Source organism: Carcharodon carcharias, chromosome 19 (genome assembly GCF_017639515.1).
Source record: "Carcharodon carcharias isolate sCarCar2 chromosome 19, sCarCar2.pri, whole genome shotgun sequence".
Taxonomy (NCBI): Eukaryota; Metazoa; Chordata; class Chondrichthyes; order Lamniformes; family Lamnidae; genus Carcharodon; species Carcharodon carcharias.
Window position 1 is genome coordinate 73,789,193 of NC_054485.1, and position 21,225 is coordinate 73,810,417.

The 21,225-nt window shown below is 43.2% G+C and overlaps 2 protein-coding genes across 3 annotated transcripts in view; both read left to right on the top strand.

Moving 5' to 3' along the window:
• LOC121291937 (zinc finger protein 91-like) overlaps positions 1 to 21,225 on the top strand; it is a 299,051-nt gene that overhangs the window by 260,979 nt on the left and 16,847 nt on the right. The gene's annotated exons all lie outside the window — the stretch shown is intronic.
• On the top strand, positions 1,430 to 7,230 carry LOC121291933 (zinc finger protein 271-like). 2 transcript variants are annotated; one of them, XM_041213616.1, is made up of 2 exons: positions 1,430 to 1,465; positions 4,968 to 7,230. In XM_041213616.1, the coding sequence occupies exon 2, from the start codon at positions 5,439 to 5,441 to the stop codon at positions 6,384 to 6,386; it is 948 nt and encodes a 315-aa protein (XP_041069550.1). In that variant the 5' UTR covers positions 1,430 to 1,465; positions 4,968 to 5,438; the 3' UTR covers positions 6,387 to 7,230. The 2 variants fall into 2 exon arrangements, with proteins under 2 accessions (XP_041069550.1, XP_041069551.1); XM_041213617.1 differs by lacking the exon at positions 1,430 to 1,465 and adding an exon at positions 2,241 to 2,373.

The window sequence follows — 21,225 nt, forward strand, 5'->3', positions numbered from 1 at the left end:
CCTGCCTGTCCCCCATAACCCTTGACTCCCTTGTAGATCAAAAATCTGTCTTACTCAGCCTTGAATCTATTTAATGACCCAGCCTACGCTGCTCTCTGGGGAAGAGAATTCCGGAGACCAACAACCCTCGAGAGGAGAAATTCCTCCTCATCTCAGCCTGAAATGGGAGACCCCTTATTTTTAAACTGTGTCCCCTCATTCTAGATTCGCTCAACAAGGAGCGATAGACAGGTGGAGAGTGAGAGATTTGGAGAGACAATGAGATTGAATGTGGAGCGACCGGAGGAAAGCAACACGATGAGAAATAGGGGCAGGAAAGAGATAAGGAGAGGTAGGTAAGGGAGAAAGGATGAAAGAGGAGGGAGAGGAGGAGGAGATGATATGAGGAGAGGAGGAGAGTTAATGACTCCGCAAAGTAATTGACTTCATTAAATTTAATACAACACTCAGAGAGCAGCAGCAGAGGTCACTGGAGTTTTATGGAATAGCTGCTTCCCCAAGGTGCTGGGAGTGATTGATAACACTCATTTGACATTGAAGGTCACCTGAGGAGACTCACAGAGCTACCTGAACAGAAAATGATTCCCCTCCTTCATGTAGTGTGTAATGTCCATCTGAGAATACTCCATGTGAACATCACTCACACTGGATCATCCCACAATGCTTTCATTGTCAGGAACTCAAACATCAGACCCATATTTGGGGAAGGGGAGTGTCCTGATGGTCAGATGATTAGGGACAAGGTCCATCCCTTCTGGGGCTGATGCCACCATTGCATACACCACACACTGAGGAGGAGGTGTTGTTTATTGACGCATGTCTTTCTGGGAGACACTCTCCAAACATTTGGACAATCTTTTTCTCCCTCCCAGGTGTCCCTATTCCCTATACCATGTGCCGATCTCCCCTTTGCCCCTTTCTGCTGTATCCCTCCCTCCCATGCCCTGACCCTCCTGGGCCCCTGGCCCTGCTGTCATCCTTTCCCTCCCGTGTCTCTCTCCTGTGCCCCTCTCTGCTTTGCCTGTGCTGATCCCACCACTGCACGTCATCACTGCCTTGGATGCTGTGGGTCTTCCTCTTCTGATTTGCTTTCAAACACATCCGAGGCTACACATCCCACACTGATGTCAGTTTGAAAGCCTCCGAGGCTGAAGAATGTTATTCCCACACTAGAAATCTCTGTCAAACGTTTACCGGGGGAACTGGGACAGCAGCTGCAATAAGTGAGGTTTTATTCAGATGGGACAATGACAAGTTTAAATCCCCACCTGATCTGCTGCTTAAAGTCGCCTCCGTTTCACTGGTCAGTTTCCCAAGCTTCAGGAAACTCATGTTACTCCAGAAATATTTGGATTGGCTGTGGGGGATGTCAATCAGAGAGCCCACCCACTCTGCCCATTCTCTCCTCTTCCTCTTCCACAGCTGGTTCACTTCCTGTAGGGACTGTAAACCAAGTGAGGAGATGGTGAGTGAAGGAAGAGAATTTATAATAATTACATCACATAATATCCACACTAATGTTCAGGCAGTCTGACTATCCTGTGGGGAATCAGGTGTGGAAATGCCCCTTATGCTGTGTGAGAAGATCCAGCTGAGAGAGCTGTTTACTGGGTGCTTTGTGCTGAACTGTTTGACTGGAGCTGTGTGTTGGATATTGAGTGTGTTTATTGGAAGCATTTCCCTTCTGATTTACAGGCTGAGTTTTGTTGCTGGGTCATTACTGAATATGAGAAGATGAGGTGTAATTATCTGGGAGATGCAGAGTGTCTGAGGATTCTTACTGATTTCCTGTTGAGTTGTGTGTGAGCGTTTTGGGAGCAGGTTATTACCCTGTGGGCTGTGAATGGCCAGTTGTCTGTGTTTTGGGTTCTGGATGTTTCCTGTCTTTTCAAATCCCTCCAAGGTCTCCCAAGAATTTCTCTGCGTGAATTTGTCACAAGACCAATGCGCTGTGATTTTTACATCGTCTGCTGCTTCTGATAACACTCCTTTGTGTGATGTGAGGCTAAACACTCAGCAACAACAATTCTGAGTGGAAATTGAGGTTTGAAGTGAATGCTTGCTTTTCTCTGTTTGTATGAAGGTCTGTAAACTGACCTCCCATCTGGTCAAGATTATTTAACTGACAACTCAAAACAATCTTTGCAAGATCCTGACTGTGGGGATTTGATCTGTAGCTTTACTAGTTAACACCTCAGGGAGTAAACTTCTGGGAAAATAATGAGCGGTACAATGAGCAGTAATCACGGTACAACGTGATTTGATCAAGAAGAAAGTTCTGGTGAAAAAACCAAGCCTCAACACAAATGAACATCATAGCTAAGGGAGTTGCTCCTGTCTCCTGGGATCACTCAATCTGGACTTCAATATAATGTGAGGTGAACTCCATCAAGCTCCAGTGATCTTATTATAATCATCTACGATTCAGTTATCAAACAAACAATCAGCCCTGAGTCACAAAAGGAGATATTAAGACAGATTATCAAAAACTTGGTCAATAAGATAAGTTTTAAGGAGTGTCTTAAAGGAGAAGGGTGATGCGGAGAGGTTGAGGGAGGGAATTCCAGAGGTTGGGGTCGAGGCAGCTGAAGGCACGGCCACCAATGGTGGAGCGATTAAAATGGGAGATGCTCAAGAGGCTGGATTTAGAGGAGTGCAGACATGTCGGAGGGTTGTCGGGATGGAGGAGATTACAGAGATCAGGAGGAGAGCCAAGGAGGGATTTGTAAACAAGGATGAAAATTTTAAAAGTGAACTGTTGCCAGACTTGGAGCAACTACAGTGAGCACAAGGATGCTGAGTGAATGGGACTTGGTGTGAGTTAGGATACAGGCAGCAGTGTTTTGGACAAATTCAGAAGGTGTCAGACTCTGTGAAAGATGAGGCTGTGGTTGTTACACATGCAGCAATCTTCCTGGTGAAGGTCTGATTTTCTAATTGCAGGCTCCTGGGGTGGAGGCTCACCCAGTGGGAGTGGATACAGACATTCCCATGCTGGGTGAGGGCAATGTGCTCTCCATTCATTTTAAGAGGATAATTGGCACCGAGATTTAACCCCCAGATTCCTTCCATTTCCCTATAATCTTACCTTGGTTTCCTTCCATTTCCCTATGGTATTGAAGTGTTACAGTTCACTCAGGGAGTCCACAAAGCTGTGGCAACATCCACATTTACATGCATGTTGTAGTCTGGAGCTATGGATAGTGATGTTCGAGTCTCCAATTCCTTTCCATCACGTGGCTGACCAGGAATTTCCCCCACTCTTACCACCTGTCATTGGTGTGTGTTGGAAGGATTTACAGGTTGATCTCAAACCTGTTTGGCAGCATGAAGAATGCACCTTCCTTGGCCATCTAGTCCTGGAGTAGGATTTGAACCCAGAGCTCCTGGCTCACAGGCAGGGATTCTACCCACTGCGCCACAAGACCTCCCACATGTTCCCTATAACCTGAAATTCCTTTCGCCTTCTGGTGGTTCAGGCCTGGATTTATACAGTTCATCTGAGGGAATGTTACCCTGTTGGAGCGGCAGTGCTGAGGGAGAGCTGCGTCCTTGGAGGGACAGTACTGAGGTAGAACTGCCTCCTTGGAGGCGCAGTACTGAGGGAGAACTGTCTGCTTGGAGGGATAGTACTGAGGGAGAGCTGCCTCCAAGGAGGGACAGAACTGAGGGAGAGCTGCCTCCTTGGAGCGACAGTACTGAGGGAGAACTGCCTCCTTGGAGGCGCAGTACTGAGGGAGAACTGTCTGCTTGGAGGGATAGTACTGAGGGAGAGCTGCCTCCTTGAAGGGACAGAACTGAGGGAGAGCTGCCTCCTTGGAGCGACAGTACTGAGGGAGAGCTGTGGAGAGAGAAAAAAAGAGTTAACATTTTGAGTCCATATGACTCTTCTTCAGAGCTGAAGAGGTGGAAATATGATGAATTTTAAACTGTTTAAGGGGTGGAGAGGTGGAGCAAAAGAAAAGGTCAAGGATAGGTGAGAGCTCAGGAGAGATTTGTCAAAGATGTCATGGACACAAGTCAAAGGGAGTGTTAGTGATCATGTTAAAGAGTAAAGAAGGTGCTAATAGTGGCATAAAGTTAAGATAGCAGAGTATGTCAATAGCTGAGTTTTTCCATTTTGTTTTTATTTCAGAGTTCCAGCATCTGCAGCATTTTGCTTTTATTTTAGTACAAATTTTATTAAATTCAGCTTCACAACATGAAATGGTGAGGTAAATAGCATTATTAATCCAGTGTCAAATCATTTTTGCTGCAATACCTGGAGACACATTTATTGAAATGTCTTTTAATGCCTTCTCTAAAGATTTTACCTGAAGGCCTCGGCCTTTCCTAAAAACCTGGGTTTCGATTTGATAGTTTTGCCCAGTGCTGTGGCTGATAGCTGAATTGGGGATGTGCAGTCTGAGCGAGTGTGGTGTATCTAATTTCCCAGGATAAACCAGAACCCTTCAATCAGCTACACTGAAGCAATATTTTCCTCAGCTTCAAGCACTTCCTGCTCAGTGTGTTTTCCTCAAATAATTTGGGAAAACAAGAGGAGAAATTTCAAAATCCCAATTGAATTAACATTTCTGCTGAGTGTTTTTTATATTAAACACAAACTCTAAGGGTAAAACTGGTCTTCGCCTCACGACTCGAGCTCATAGTGAATTGATAGCCCGTTTTACACTCCGCCCGACTGTCTTTTCCATTGTCCTCACGGTGCCTGGGAAGATCAGGGGGCTGGGCAGAGGAAAGAAAGTAGCCACATTGTCTGCTCCTGGTCACTATCCAGTGTCCCTGCTGGAAACAGAGGGTGTGTGACAGTCAAGTGAGGAAAAAGAAAGGACTTGTATCTGATCCCCACACAGGGGAATAGCAGACTGACACTCACTGTGGGATAGTCTCTAACTGAGGAGTCAGCCCCTTCAGCAAAGGAGGAGAGGGAGTTGGAGGAAATCATGTTTCCTTTTCCTGTTTTACAGAAGGATTGCACCCTACTACACCAGAGAATACGGAGAGGATAGACACTGCAGATAGATCCTGACCATCACCCAAGGAACAACTACATAACTGTGGGAAGACATCCAGTTCCTTCACAGCATTGCTCAACACAGAGAAGGTTGGGCAGTGAAACCATCATCTGGAAATCGGTCGGGTTAGGGGAGCTTTGACATATCATCAGATCTGAAACTGGTCAGTGGTGTGGAGCCTTCCATCAGAACCAATCTTTCCGAAGTTTCAGCTGTGGGCAATCAGTCAGGGTGAGGCTGGGAAGAAGTGTGAGTGGCTCCAAGTATGGTGAGAGCTTCAGTCATTCATCGAGTCTCATGAACCACTGACTCATTCCTACAGGTGAGAGGCCATTCAAGTGTGAGGTGTCTGAGGAGCAATCCACAGGCTCTCAGGTTCTCCTAACACATAAGGTGCATCTATTGTATCAGAAGAGCAGTTACATGGAAGAGAAACCATTCAAGTGTGAAGTGTGTGACCGAGCTTTCGCACATTCATCAACACTCGTTCAACATCGACACATTCACGCTGGGGAGAAACCGTTCACGTGCGAGGTTTGCAAAAAATCATTCTCGCGCTCATCTCACTTTCACGTACACCGACGTATCCACACTGGAGAGAAACCATTTACATGCAATGTGTGTGACAAATCATTCTCGGACCCATCTACACTCCGCATACATCAACGCATTCACACAGGGGAGAAACCATTCACATGTGAGGTGTGTGACAAATCATTTTCACGGTCATCAATCCTCCGTGCACATCAACGCATTCACACAGGGGAGAAGTTGTTCACATGTGAACTGTGTGACAAAGCTTTCACATTGTTATCAAACCTCATGCGCCATCAGACAGTCCACACAGGGGAGAAACCTTTCAAGTGTGAGGTTTGTGATAAAGCTTTTGCAATATCTACAAGGCTCCTGAGACACCAGAGCATTCACAGAGGGGAGAAACCCTTCAGGTGTGAGGTTTGTGAGCTGGCTTTCACCCAATACTCCCATCTCCTGACACATCAGAGGATTCACACAGGGGAGAAACCTTTCAAGTGTGACATGTGTGACCGAGCCTTCACACAGTCATCGACGCTCAATCAACACCGACGCATTCACACTGGGGAGAAACCGTTCATGTGTGAGGTGTGCAACAAATCATTCTCACAGTTAACAAACCTCCATGCACACCAGCGCATTCACACAGGGGAGAAACCATTCACGTGTGAAGTGTGCAATAAATCATTCTCGCGGTCTTCAACACTCCGCGTACACTATCGCATTCACACAGGGGAGAAACCATTCACGTGCGAGCTGTGTGATAAAGCTTTCACAACCTCATCAACACTCCTGGTACATCAGAGGATCCACAGTAGAGTAACTCTTCAAGTGTAAGATTTAAGATGAAGTTCTCCTGAAGTTTTCGAACCTCCTGAATACCACCTGAAAATAGTAAACATCCCATAGCGTTTCATTGAGATGCAATCAGAGAAAAATTAACATAAAGGTGTAATCAGAGAAAAATTAACACTGAGACAAAGTAGGAAATATTAGGAGGGGATGACCAAAAATAATGTCAAATAGGTAGGATTTAAGGAAGTCCTAAAGGAGGGCAGAGAGATAAAGATGCAGAGAGGTTTAAGGAGGGAATTCTAAAGATCTCATAACACCCTAGGTCCATTTGTTACCAGCTCTGTTAACACAAGGGCAGCGACATGGAAGTGTGAGATTTGTGTTAAAGCTTTTGTGGCATCTTTAAGATTCCTGAGATATCAGAGGAATCACACAGGGGAGGAACCTTGCAGCAGTGTGGTGTGTGACTGAGTCTTCATACCTCGTGCCACTTCCCAGCATTCTCCACATTCTTCCTTTTCAGATGATTGTAAAAAACATATATTTTTATTTCTGTTGGACTGTGGATCAAAATTACAATGGCTGCAGTTTGAAGGACATATCTGCAGGGACAATGTGAGGGGTATATACAATGCTGCTGTCCTGGAACAGAATGTGCCCTGAAAGACAGGATGGTACTGAGGAGGAGTGTGGTCTAATGGGAAACTGCCTGGCAACAACATTTTAATTGGCTCCTGACCAGGTGACTAGGGTTTGTGTGAGAGCAATGCATAAGAATAGCTCCTAACCTGAAAGGAAAAAGACCTAAAACGTCTCTCTCCTGTGTGTATAAGATTCCAGTAATTCTACAATAATAGCAAGCTGGCTTTGTCTCCTTATATCTCTATAACCTGCTCTCTCTCTCTGAAAACCCCTGACAAGAGGCAAAGGGGAAAATCTCTGTTAGAGACATTGAAAGGCAAGTGCTCAACCAGTGGCTAAAGACTGAAAGTGCTGGAAGACTACTTTGTGTTATCAACAAAGAACTGAAAGGAATTTGGAAGACAGCGATCAAAATCAACCCATCAAATTCTGTACTCAGGCATTGGCGCTTTGCACTGCTTTATCCCACCTTAAAAATCCATGTTTTTGTGTGTCTTATGTGTCTTATATATATGGGAGATTTAAGAAGGGGTAAAGTTTAGGTTGTCGAGTTAGAAATTAGCAGTTCATATTTCTTTCTTTTGCTACTGGTTAAAGACAATCTGTTCAATAAACAGTTAGTTACTTATTAAGCTTACAAACCTGGTGCTCGTATTCTGCTAACCTAAATTAAACAGTTAGGTGAGTTGATCAAACCTTCTCACATTTGTTGCGGCTCAGGAAGTAGTGGGGCTTGATATTGCCGTGCACTATCCCCAGTGACCAAGTTTGGGGGCTCGGGTCTGTGATATTTTGGAACAAAATACAACGATGATTTGTGTGCTGATTTCGTAAGTAGTAAAAGCTAAAAGGAAACACCAGGTTTGTACTATCAAAAATAAGATGGTACTTGAAATTGCTAAAGCTTTCTTGTAGGTGAAAGAGATGTGCCTGATGATTTTACAAGGGATCTGAAAAGCCAGGTTATTCGAATTGGCAAGTAAATTAAGAGTAGAATTGCCTGTCAAAGCTAGGAAGGCAGAGAGAGTTGAAGGGATTGCACAGCATTTGAAATTGTAAAGAATACCCAAGAGACAGAGTTCTCCAAGGGGTGGTTCATTGGAATGGTTGTAAATAAAAATATTAGAACAAGAGGCAGAAGAAAAGAGAAAGGGCATTCCAAAGGAAACAGCAGAAAAAGAAAAAGGAAAGAGAAAGGGCAGTTCAAAAGGAGGTAGAAATGGCAAAGTTAGAAAATGAGGCAAGAGAGAATTGCAGCTTAAAATGCTAGCAGTTAAAAAAGAGACACCAGTAGGTGAGGCAGGACCCATCTCCAGATCAGAATCCAGTGGGTAGATGTTTAAATTTGTACAAATTTCCAAAGTTTGAGGAAAGGGATGTTGAAACATTCTTTAGTTCATATGAGAAGATAGCTAAACAGATGAACTGCCCAAAGGAAAACTGGACATTGCCCATGCAGAGCAAATTGACAGGTACAGCACAGGAAATTTAGTCAGAGAAGGTTGCTGGGGAATATGATGTGGTGAAAAAGGCCATTTTGAGTGCATCTAGTTGGTCCCTGAAACATACAGACATAAGTTTTGAAATTTAAGGAAAGAGACTGGGCAAACTTGCTTTGAATTTAAAAAGATTAAGCAAAGTAGTTTTGACAGGTGGATATAGGCATCAGGAGTTGAAACTACCTATGAAGTTCTCAGAGAGACCGTTCTCTTGGAAAAATTTAAAAACTCCTGACCTTCTGTAATGAGAACCCATGTGGAAGACCAAAGGATTGTAACTGCCAGACAGCAGTAATGGCTGACGATTATGAGCTGATACATAAAACTTAACCTTTTTTCCATCACCTCCATAAATTTGAAAAGGATAGAAAGTGGGAGAGTGAAAGGAAGGCAAGTAGCCAGGGTAAAGAATGGATAGCTGGGAATACCTTGAGACCTCCTCCCCAGATCCAAGAAGGAAGGTACTGAGGGTGGAGGTGAAACTCTAAGTGTTTCCATTGTAATAAAGTGGGACACATTCGCTGGAAGTTGCGAGGGAAGCCCATGGGACTTATTGAAGTTCACAAGAGTGAGTCCAAAAAGGGAACTCAAAAAGAAAATGCGATGGATCAAAGTGTAGGTTTAACTACAAATAAGGGACTGGAGGTAACCACTGTTGTGATTGCAGGTGAAGTGAATAAGGTAGATGAGAGATGTAAAGGGTTTTTGTCGAAAAGAAAGATAATCCCTTTTTCATCAAATGATGCAGCTAAACCCATAATTATATCGAGGGACACAGGAACTACTCAAACTCTTTTGCTGGAGAAGGACTTAGTTTTCCCTCCAGAGAGTTCAATGGAAGCTAAAGTATAGGTAAATGGGATAAGTAGAGAGTATATCCCAGTTCCATTGTACAAAATGCAATTGGAGTGTGATCTGTTGTCTGGATCGGTAGTTGTAGGAGTGGTTAAGAAATTACCAGTGGATGGAGTTGATTTACTCCTGGGGAGTGATCTGGCAGGAGTGAAGGTTATAGCTTCGCCCATGATTACGGAAAGTCAGAGAGAGGTTAAAGAGACGGAGCAGTTGCACGACAAGTTCCTGGTATTTTTCCATTGTGTGTGGTGACCAGAGCAATAGTTAAACAAAGTCCATCACCAGAGGTCAATGTAATACCACGAGCAGATGTTAAAGTAGCCGAAACCTTCTTTAATAATGAGGATAATTCAAAGGAAGTGTTTGGCATGTCTTCAGTAATTGAGGCTCAGAAAGCATATCCAGAGTTAAACAAGTTAGCACAGTCTGCTCACAGTGAAGCTGAGGCTGAAGGAGTTCTAGAGTGCGATTACATTAAAAGCAGAGTTCTGATGAGGAAATGGAGACACCCTCACAATTTTGCCGATGAGGAATGGATGGTTGTTCATCAGATAGTGGTACAGCCCAAATATCATAAGGAGATACTGCGAGTAGCACATGAAATTCCTATGACAGGACATGTAGAAATATGGAAAACTCAAGCATCGATAAACAGGCATTTTACCTGGCCAAGACTTCATAAGGATGTAGTGCAATTTTGTATAACGTGTTATATATGTCAGGTAGTAGGTAAACCTCAACATGTAATCAAACCAACACCTTTAATACCCATAGCACTTTTTGAAGAACCATTCAGTCAGGTATTTGTAGATTGTGTAGGACCATTACCCAAAACAAAAGCAGGACATCAGTATACCCTTACAATCATGGATATGACGACTCGATTTCCAGAAGCTATTCCTTTAAGGACAGTTACAGCTAAGGTGGTAGTGGAAAAGTTAACTCAGTTTTTCATTCGTTATGGCCTACTGATTGAAATACAATCTGACCAAGGTTCTAGCTTCATGTCTAAAATTTTCCAGGGCATTATCAGCATTTTGAGTATTAAACAATTAAAGTCTACCGCCTATCATCCACAGACACAGAGAGCTTTAGACTCTCAAAACCATGATTAATACCTATTGCCATGAATACCCAAAGGATTGGGACAAAGGATTACATTTCTTACTATTTGCTACCAGAGGTTCTCATTTAAATTGATCTATCGTCATGAAATAAGAGGTCCATTAAAAGTGATTAAGGAAAAGTTCCTAAAGCGGAAAGACAAATCCTCCATGTTGGATTACGTGTCCATGTTTCTAGAAAGACTCACAGGAGCATGTAAAATAGTGCTAGAGCATTTAAAATTTCCTAAGCAAAAATGAAAGAATGGGCAGACAAACGTGCTACAACTAGAACATTCCAAGCAGGAGACGAAGTGTTGGTTTTATTACCTTTTTTAAGGTAAACCCCTGAAAGCAAAATTTGGTGGCCCCTACAAGGTAGTTGGGAGAGTTAGTAAAGTAACTTAGCTGATAGATACTCCTGAGTGTAGGACTATGAAACGGTTATGTCACACAAACATGCTGAAGCAATATCATCGCAGGGAAGATGATCAGAAAGAGCAAGTGTGCCAGGTGGTAGGTGTAATGGAGGATGACAGAGACAGTAAAAGTAAGGTAGAGGGAGAAGTAAACAGTGCACAGAGCGAAGCTCCTACAATTTGACCAGCCAATACGAAAATACTAGGACAGTTAGATACTGTGTTCTCATATTTAGAGGAAGGACCACGGGAAGATTTAAAAAGGTTACTGAGGAAGTGTAAGGGAATTTGTAGGGATACACCTGGATGTACTACGTTGGCTGGACATGATGTGAAAGTAGGAGACTCAGTGCCAATAAAATAACATCCTTATTGGCTGAGCCCCAAGAAACAAGCTTAGGTAGAAACAGAGATCCAATATATGCTGGAAAATCAATTGATTGAGTCCAGCCGAAGCAGCTGGAGTTCACTGGTATTGTTGGTCCATAAGCCGGATGGATCCACTAGATTTTGTATAGACTACAGGAAAGTGAATGCAGTAACAAGGACAGATTCGTACCTAATTCCTTGTTAGAAGATTGCATTGATAGGACTGGCAGTGCCCCATTACTTTCTAAAATTGATCTATTGAAGGGTTACTGGCAAGTGCCATTAACATCAAGGGCTAAAGAAATATCCGCCTTTGTTACACCAAGTCCATTGTATCAATGTCGAGTTATACCATTTGGGTTTAAAAACACCCCAGCTATATTCCAGAGACTTATGAATCAGGTCATAGCTGAAGTACATAACTGTGTGGTTTATTTAGACGATATCGTAATATATAGTAACACATGGGAAGAACATGTAATGCAATTAGAGGACCTGTTTAAGCAATTGCAGTTGGCTGGCTTAATCATAAATCTGACCAAAAGCAAAGTTGCAAAAGCAAGGGTAACTTACCTAGATCACAACTTAGGACAAGGGCAGGTGTTGCCAAGAACAGCAAAAGTGAATGCTCTAATAAAATTCCCTAATCCTAAAACTAAATGAGAAATCATGAGGTTTTTGGGAATGTGTGGGTTTTATAGGAAATTTGTGCCTAACTTCAGCACAATAGCTGTACCTCTCACCAATAAGAGAACAGGTAAAAGTGGAATAGTCAGCAGAGTGCTAAGCAGCCTTTGAAAAGCTGAAGGCAATCTTAATAAATGAACCTGTGTTGGCCGCCCCTGATTTTTCCAACCTTTTAAAACAGCGGTTGATGCCAGTGACTTGGGTGCAGGTGCAGTCCTCCTACAAGATGATAAATTAAGGATAGAGAAGCCGGTGGGGTACTTTTCCAAGAAACTAAATCAATATCAGAGGAGGTAGTCTACAGTAGAAAAAGATACACTAGCATTGTTGTTGTTTCTTCAACACTTTGAAGTTTATGTCTAATGCGATAACAAAGAAACACTAATCTACATTGACCATAATCCACTGGCATTCACTGAAAAGTTTAAAACTCAAAATGCGAGACTGTTTAGATGGAGTCTGTTGTTTCAATCATTCACTGTAAAGATTGTTCAAATTGCCGGCAAAGATGCATTGTCACGGGTGTAAATACTAAAATAAATTAAAGGGGTAAGAAATGCTGAAGATTGTATAAGATTATATAAGGGGAAGGAAGGTTGAATGGAAGTAAGTCTCATGTTTTATTGTCCATGTGTCACATACCTTGTGATGAAACACATTTTTGAAATGGCGTTTCATCTCTTTTAAGGGTAGAGGCATGTGAAAAACATATCGTTTTATTTCTGTTGGACTGTGGATCAAAATTACAATGGCTGCAGGTTGAAGGACATGTCTGCTGGGACAGTGTGAGGGATGTATACAATGCTGCTGTCCTGGAACAGAATGTGCTGTGAAAGACAAGATGGTGCCGAGGAGGAGTCTGGTGTAATGGGGAACTGCCTGGCAACAACATTTTAATTGGCTCCTTACCAGGTGACCAGGGTTTGTATGAAAGCAGTGCAGCAGAATAGCTCCTAGCCTGAAAGGAAAAATACCTACAACTCTCTCTCCTGTGTGTATAAGATTCTAGTAATTCCACAATAATAGCAAGCTGGCTTTTTCTCCTCATAAATCTATAATCTGCTCTTTCCCTGAAAACCCCTGTCGAGAGGCAAAGGGGAAAATTACTGTTAAAGACATTGAAAGGCAAGTGCTGAACCAGTGACTAAAGACTGAAAGTGCTGAAAGACCACCTTGTGCCATCAACAAAGAACTGAAAGGAATTTGGAAGATGTCGATCAAAATCAAACCATCAAATCCTGTGCTCCAGATTTGGTGCCATTCTTAAAAATCCATGTTTTTGTGCGTCTTATGGTCTTGTATAGGTGTGTATAGGGATTTAAGAAGGGGTAGACTTTATGTTATCGAGATAGAAATTAGCAGTTCATATTTCTTTCTTTTGCCAATGGTTAAAAACAATTTGTTCAATGAACAGTTATGTACTTATTTAGTTTACAAACCTGGTGCTCGTATTCTGTTAACCTAAAACCTAAATTAAACAATTAGGTGGGTTGATTGAACTTTTTCACATTTATCGTGCCTCGGGGAGTAGGGGGACTTGATATTGCGGCACACTATTCCCAGTGAGTTGTGACACATATAACTCACTCTTGAAAGCCTCGATTGAATCTGCCTCTACCACACTCTTGGGCAGTTTATTGGAGATCCTAACCACTCGCTGTGTGAAAAGTTTATCCTCATGTCTCCATTACTTTGTCAATTACTTTAAATTTGTGCCCACTGGCTCTCAATCCTTCCACGCATGGGAACAGTTTTCACCTATCTGTTCTGTCCAGACCCCTCATGGTTTTGAATACTTATTTCAAATCCCCTCTCAATCTTCTTATCTCCAAGGAGAACAGTCCCAAATTCTCTAATCTTTTTATGTAACTGAATTTCCTCATCGATGGAATCATTCTTGTGAATCTTTTCTGCACTCTGTCTAATGCCTTCATATCCTTCCTAAAGTGTGGTGCCCAGAACTGGACACAATACTCCAGTTGAGCCTGAATCAGTGTTTCATACAGTTTTAACATAACTTCCTTGCTTTTGTACTTTATGCCCCTATTGATAATGCCCAGGATATCATATGCTTCATTAACGTGCTCTCAACCTGTCCTGCCACCTTCAATGATTTATGCACATGTACCCCCAGGTCCCTCTGCTCCTGCATCCCCTTTTAGAATTGAACCCTTTTTTTTATATTGTCTCTTTCTGTTCTTACCAAAATAAATCACGTCATACTTGTCAGCATTAAATTCATCTCCCATTTGTCCGCCTATTCTACCAACCTGTCTATGTCCTTCTGAAGTTCAACACCATCCTCCTCACAGTTCACAATACTTTCAAGTCCTGTCTCATCTGTAAATTTTGATTTTGTGCCCTGTAAACCAAGGTCTTTGTCATTAATATTTATCAGGAAGAGCTGGGGTCCTAACACTGACCCCTGGGGAACTCAACTACAAACCTTCCTCCAGTCTGAAAAACATCCATTAACCATTACTCTGTTCCCTGTCACTCAGCCAGTTTTGCATCCATGTTGCTTTTATTGCATTGTCCCTTTTATTCCATGAGCTGTAATTTGCTCACAAGTCTGTTGTGCAGCACTTTATCAAATGCCTTTTGGAAGTCCATGTACATGATATCAACAGCATTATCCTCATCAACACTCTGTTACTTCATCAAAAACTCAAGCAACTTAGTTAAACATATTTTTCCTGATCAAAAACTCAGGTTAGTTAGTTAAATGTGATTTTCCCTTAATATATTCTTTATATTTGTTCGTGGGATGTGGGCATCGCTGGCAAGCCAGTATTTATTGCCCATCCCTAAATAGCCTTGAGAAGATGGTGGTGAGCTGCCTTCATGAACCGCTGTGGTCTATGTGTTGTAGAAATACCCACAGTGCTGTTAGGGAGAGAGTTCCAGGATTTTGACCCAGCGAAGGTGAAGGAATGGCAATATAGTTCCAAAAGTCAGGATGGTGAGTGGCTTGGAACGGAACTTGCAGGTGGTAGTGTTCCCGTGTGTCTGCTGCCTTTGTCCTTCTGTTGGTAGAGATCGCAGGTTTATTTGCCCTGCCTTTCCTTAATCAACCCGCATTTGCCCAGGAGATCATTAACTTTGCCTTGAATTATCGTTTCTAGAGGTTTCCCCGCCACTGAGGTTAAACTGACAGGCCTATTGCTGGCCTTTACACCTTTTTGAACAAGGGTGTAACATTTGCATTTCCCCAGTCGTCTGGCTCCACCCTGAGTCTAAGGAAGATTGGAAAATTATGGCCAGTGCCTCTGCAATTTCCACTCTCACTTCCCTTAGTATCCTTGGATGCATCTCATCCGATCCTGTGTCTTATCGACTTCAGTACAGCCATCCTATCCAAAACCTCCTCCTTATCAATTTTCAATCCTTCAAGTGTCTCAACTACCTTCTCTTTCTCCATGACCTGGGCAGCAGCTTCTTCCTTGGTAAAGACAGATGCAAAGTATTTATTTAATACCTCAGCCATGCCTCCTGCAGAAATCCCCTTTTGCTCCCGAATTGATCACACTCCTCCTTTTACCACCATTTTACTATTTATAGCTGTGGAAATTTGAGGTCCAGTTTGTTGATTTCCTATCAAGCTCCGTAGATTCTAACTGCAGGTCCAAATCCCTCTTTCTACCTGTGTCATTGGTACCAGTATGGACCATGACCCCTGGCTGTTCACCTTCCCGCCTCAGGGTGCTCTGCAGCTGTTCAGTGACATCCTTGACCCCGGCATCAGGGATGAAACATACCATCATGGATTCTCATCTGCAGCTGCAGAAATGTTTGTCTATTCCTCTAACGATCAAATCTCCTCTCATTATTGCACTTCCTGTCTTCTTTGTGCCCCATGTACAGCAGAGCCAGACATTAAAATTCGAGCTAGGGTTTTCAGGGAAGATGTCAGGAAGGCAGGTAGTGCAGGAGTCCCTGAGTGTATCTCACTCTGCAACCAGTATTCAGTCCTGAATACTGATGAAAGTGATGGTTGATCTGGGAAGTGCAGTCAGAGCCAAGTTCATGTGCAAGGGTATGAGGAAAAACAGGACAAAGGCACAAAGTCATGATACTCATTTGGAAAGCAGGTGCAGACATGATGGGCTGAATGGCCTCCATCTCCAACAGAAGGAGTTCACAGAATCTCGGAATTGTTATGGTGCAAAAGTTGGCCATTCAGCCCATCGTGTCTGCACCTGCTCTCCAAATGAGCATCATCACTTTGTGCCTTTCCCCTGCCTTTTCCTCATACTCTCGCACCTTGGTTTCTATTCAAATAATCATCTAATGCCTCAATTGAACCTGCCTCCACCATACTTCTGGGCAGTGCATTCCAGACTCAAACCACTCGCTGTGTGAAAAAGTATTTTCTCACGTCACATTTGCTTCTTTTGCAGATCATTTAAAATCTGTGCCCTCATTCTCAATCCTTTGAGAAGCGGGAACAGTTTCTACCTATCTACTCTATCCAGTCCCCTCATGATTTTGGACACCTTTATAAAATCTCCTCTTAGTCTTCTCCTCTCCAATGAGAACAGTCCCAACCTCTCCAATATATCTCCATAACTGAAGTTTCTCATCCTTGGAATCATTCTTGTAAACCTCTTCTCATTCCCTCCAATGTGTTCACATCCTTCTTATGATGTGGTGCTCAGAACTGTACACAATACTCCAGCTGAGGTCTAACTGGTATCTTATACAAGCTCAGCATAGTCTCCCCGCTCTTGTAGTCTATGCCCCTATTAATAAAGCCCAGGATACTGTATACATTATTAACTGCTCTTTCCACCTGTCCTGCCACCTTCAATGATCTATGCATGCATACTTCCAGGTCTATCTGCTCCTGCATACCCTTAAGAATTGTACCCCTTAATATACACTGTCTCTCCATGTTCTTCCAACCAAAATGAATCACCTCGCACTTCACCGCATTGAACTTCATCTGTCAGCTACCTGCCCATTCCATCAACTTGTCTACGCCCTTTTAAAGTTCTATACTGTCTTCCTCAGAGTTTGTGAGTTCCCTCAGCGATGTGATGTGTTCACCTTATACTCTTCCAAGATTCATTTCATGTTCTGGGAAAGATCTTGAGTCATTTTCAAATGCTTTGTTACTTTGGCTGATTCAAAGTTTGGTGCAAGCTGAATATTGTGTGCCTGTAATTTTATCAATCTTCTGTATTGATTTATAACTCTCAAATTCACTTTTAGTTGAACTCAAACAATCTGATTTGTCAGGGTAGTGTGTTCCTATTCACTGAAACACTCAGGAGCCTACAATAAGAGTCATGTACACAATATATTGGTCAATGTCACTATGGGCTGCTATACTTTCTCCATCAATGGGTTTATAATTTCCAGTTCACAGGAAGTGTAACATTTCTCTGAGAGAAAGAACTGCTTTTATATATCAACTTTCACAATCTCAGGGCATCCAAAAGTACTTTACAGCCAATAGAGTGCTTTTAGAAGTGTAGTGTTTTAAATTTGTGATCTCATAATTCATCTGCTCTCACAAACAGCAATGTGTCAGCCTCAGCGCTCAAGTCTCTGGAGTGAGACTTGAACCCACAACCTTCTGACTCAGAGTTGAGAGTGCTAAATTGTATTAGATTCAGTTTCTAAGGGGCTAAGTCTCAAGGCTGTGTACAGAATGCTTTTCCCCCTGTAAACTGGCAGCCTGAAAGTTTGATTTGATTTAGAGTGGTAACTAGTTAGAGCTTCAGCTGTCAGTGTTGTCTTTGTGAAGAGTTTCTGCCTCTTTCAGACAGTGAGTTCCAGACCCTCACCGCCCTCTGGATGAAAAAATTATTCCTCAACACCTCTCCAATCCTTCCAGCAATTACTTTAAATTTTTGCTCCCTGTTTATTGACCTCACTGCTCAGGGAAATAAGATTGAAACAATCCCATCAGCTGCCTCTGCCACTTCCCTCCCTTCCATTAGCCTGCCTGGACAAACTTCCATTAATGCTCCCCCTGCCCTAGCCCTGAACTCACATCTTTCTCTAGTTTCTCTCCTATCTCCCCTCATGCCCCCTCTGAGCTCATCTTGTCCATGAGACCCACCTCCTGTTCCCTCGACCCTATTCTCATTAAACTGCTGATCACCCAACTTCCCTTCCTGGTCCCCATGTTAGCCGATATTGTTCTTGGTTCTCCCTCCTGATGTTGTTCCTTTCTCCTTTAAATCTGCTGTTTTCACCCCTCTCCTCAAAAAACCTGAACTCTAAACTCCTCACCAACTATCACCCAATCTACGACCTAACTTTCCACTCCAAAGTCCTCTCCTGTTGTCACCTCCCAGATCCCAGAAAGGGGGACATGGGGTCAGACGTGAGGTGAGGGTCAGAGCGAGGGGTCAGGCAAGCGGTATGGCACCAGGAAGAGGCCGGCAGGGACATCTGGTGTGGAGTAAGGGATCACTTCCCAAGTCACTACCCCAATCAGAGAGTCAGTATCTGACTCAGTCACTTCCCCCGTCACAGAGACAATCTCCAAGCCACAGAGTCAGTCGTTTCTTCCTTTTGTTCGCTCTCCTGTGCTCCTCCCTCCTGTGTCTCACTCCCCTGTGCAGCTCTCCCCTGTGCATGTGCTGATCCCACCATTGCACATCATCACTGCCTTGTATGCTGTGGGTGTTCCTCTTCTGGTCTTCTGTCAAACACATCCAAGGCTACACATCCCACACTGATGTTGTCAGTTTGAAAGCCTCCGAGGATGAAGAATGCTATTCCCACACTAGAAATCTCTGTCAATTGTTTACCGTGGGAACTGAGACAGCAGCTGAAATAAGTGAGGTTTTATTCAGATGGGACAATGACAAGTTTAAATCCCCACCTGATCTGCAGCTCAAAGTCACCTCCATTTCACCGGTCACTTTCCCAAGCTTCAGGAAACTCATAGATAAAAGCAAATATAGATTTTTCTTTTCCCACCTATTTCCATTATTTTTAAATGTATTTCCATCCATTGTTTTATCTCTACCTTTTAGCCTTTTTCAATTCCTTCACCCCACCCCCATTAAAGCTATCTGTACCTTGCCTATCCAGATTTCTACCCTTAATTAGCACATTCCTTAGATAATATCACCATCTTCAACACCTCTTTGTCCTTTTGTCTATGACATCTTTTGGCTATCTCCACCTATCACTGGCCCTCTATCCAGCTTTACCTGTCCCACCCCCCCTTAAACCAGCTTATATTTCACCTCTCTTCTATTTTTACTTAGTTCAGTTGAAGAATCATGAGGACTTGAAACATTAACTGTGTTCCTCTCTGCAGATGCTGCCATACCTGCTGAGTTTTTCCAGGTATTTTTATTTTTGTTCAGGAAACTCATGTTGCTCCAGAAATATTTGGATTGGCTGTGAGAGACGTCAATCAGAGAGCCCACCCACTCTGCCCATTCGCTCCTCTTCCTCTTCCACAGCTGGTTCACTTCCTGTAGGGACTGAAAACCAAGTGAGGAGATGGTGAGTGAAGGAAGAGAATTTATAATAATTACATCCCATAATATCTACACTAATGTTCACGCAGTCTGACTATCACATGGGGAATCAGGTGTGGAAATGCCCCTTATGCTGTGTGAGAAGATCCAGCTGAGAGAGCTGTTTACTGGGTGCTTTGTGCTGAACTGTTTGACTGGAGCTGTGTGTTGGATATTGAGTGTGTTTATTGGAAGCATTTCCCTTCTGATTTACAGGCTGAGTTTTGTTGATGGGTCATTACTGAATATGAGAAGGTGAGGTGTAATTATCTGGGAGGTGCAGAGTGTCTGAGGATTCTTACTGATTTCCTATTGTTGAGGTCTGTGTGTGTGTTGGGAGCTGATTATTATCCTGTGGACAGTGAATGGTCAGTTCTGTCTGTGTGTTGGGATCTGGATGTTTCCCGTCTTTTCAAATCCCTCCAAGACCTCCCACCACCCCATCTCTAAAACCTCATCAGTAAAGAAAAAAGAAAGACTTGCATTTATATAGAGCCTAGAAAAAAGAAAGACTTGCATTTATATAGAGCCTTTCACAACCACCAAATGTCCCAAAGCACTTTACAGCCAATGAAGTGCTTTTGAAGTGTGGTCATTGTTGTTATGTATGAAACGTGGCAGCCAATAGGCACACAGCAAGCTTGAAAATTTTGTCCAGTCTTGCAAAGCAGCTTGGGACATTGAACTGTTTTAAAGGTGCTAAATAAATGCAAGTTGTTGTTGTTTATTGTTGTGTAAAAGGTCAGAAAGTGACCAGGCGTTCAGTTGGAGCAGTGTGATTCCCCTCATAGTTCACTATCCTGCTGATTCTCGCTGTGAAGCAGTCTCCCAGTGAGGGGCAGACTTATTGTAAGTGGAGATAGGTTATAACCTATAACTGGCAGCAGAGCAGGGTAGGAATAGCTGCACATTAGTTCAAACTTGAGGAGCACTGAAGGATGCACCTTCAGGCTGCAGTCCCCCTCCCTGCATGGACGGGGTGGGGGGTGGGTGTGGGGCTGAGGGTAGTTTCTGATCTCAGCCCAGATTGAGAGGAGGCAGTGAGCAGAGAGGCAAGTGGCAGAGAGGGAGTCAGTGCTGCTCCTGACATGTCTACTGGTTTGATGATAATCATGGAATGAGGGCTGTGCTGGACTATGAGATTGTGGTGGAATACAATCCTGCTGCTGCTGATGGCTCACTGCACCACATGGATACCCAGTTTTGGGATCTGCCCTTAGTCTGCTTCCCTAATGATGATTAACATGGTGAAGTACTCATTCATCAGTTGGGAGGGGAGTAGTAGTTTTCCTTGAACTTCTTTGACCTGAAGCCATGAGACTCCATGGAGTTAATATTGAGACTTCCCCACCTGCCAGTGGGATGGGACATACCCAGGGATGGTGACGGAGGAGTCTGGGATGTTTCCAGATAGATACAATTCAGTCAGTATCACTGCTACTTGACCAGTCTGTGGGGCAGCTCTCCTCACTTGGGTACTTGTCCTTAGACCTTGGTAAGAGAGACTTTACAGATTTCACTGGGCTGAGAAGACCTTAATCTTATTCTGACACAATGCCAGGATTGTCCAGATCTATCTGATTTTCCTCTTATTATTGGACTTTGTAGTGATGGTTTATCATTGTTTGCTTGGCCACTTCAGAGGGCAGTTCAGAGTCAACCATGTTGTGTGGGACTGGAGTTACATGTAGGCCAGACCAGGCAGTTGTAGCAGGTTCCCTTCCCTGAAGGACAATATTTGGGTTTTTAGGACAACCTGAAAGTTTTCATGTTTTTACTTTGATTCTATTCCACAAATTCCAAAATTTATTAAATTC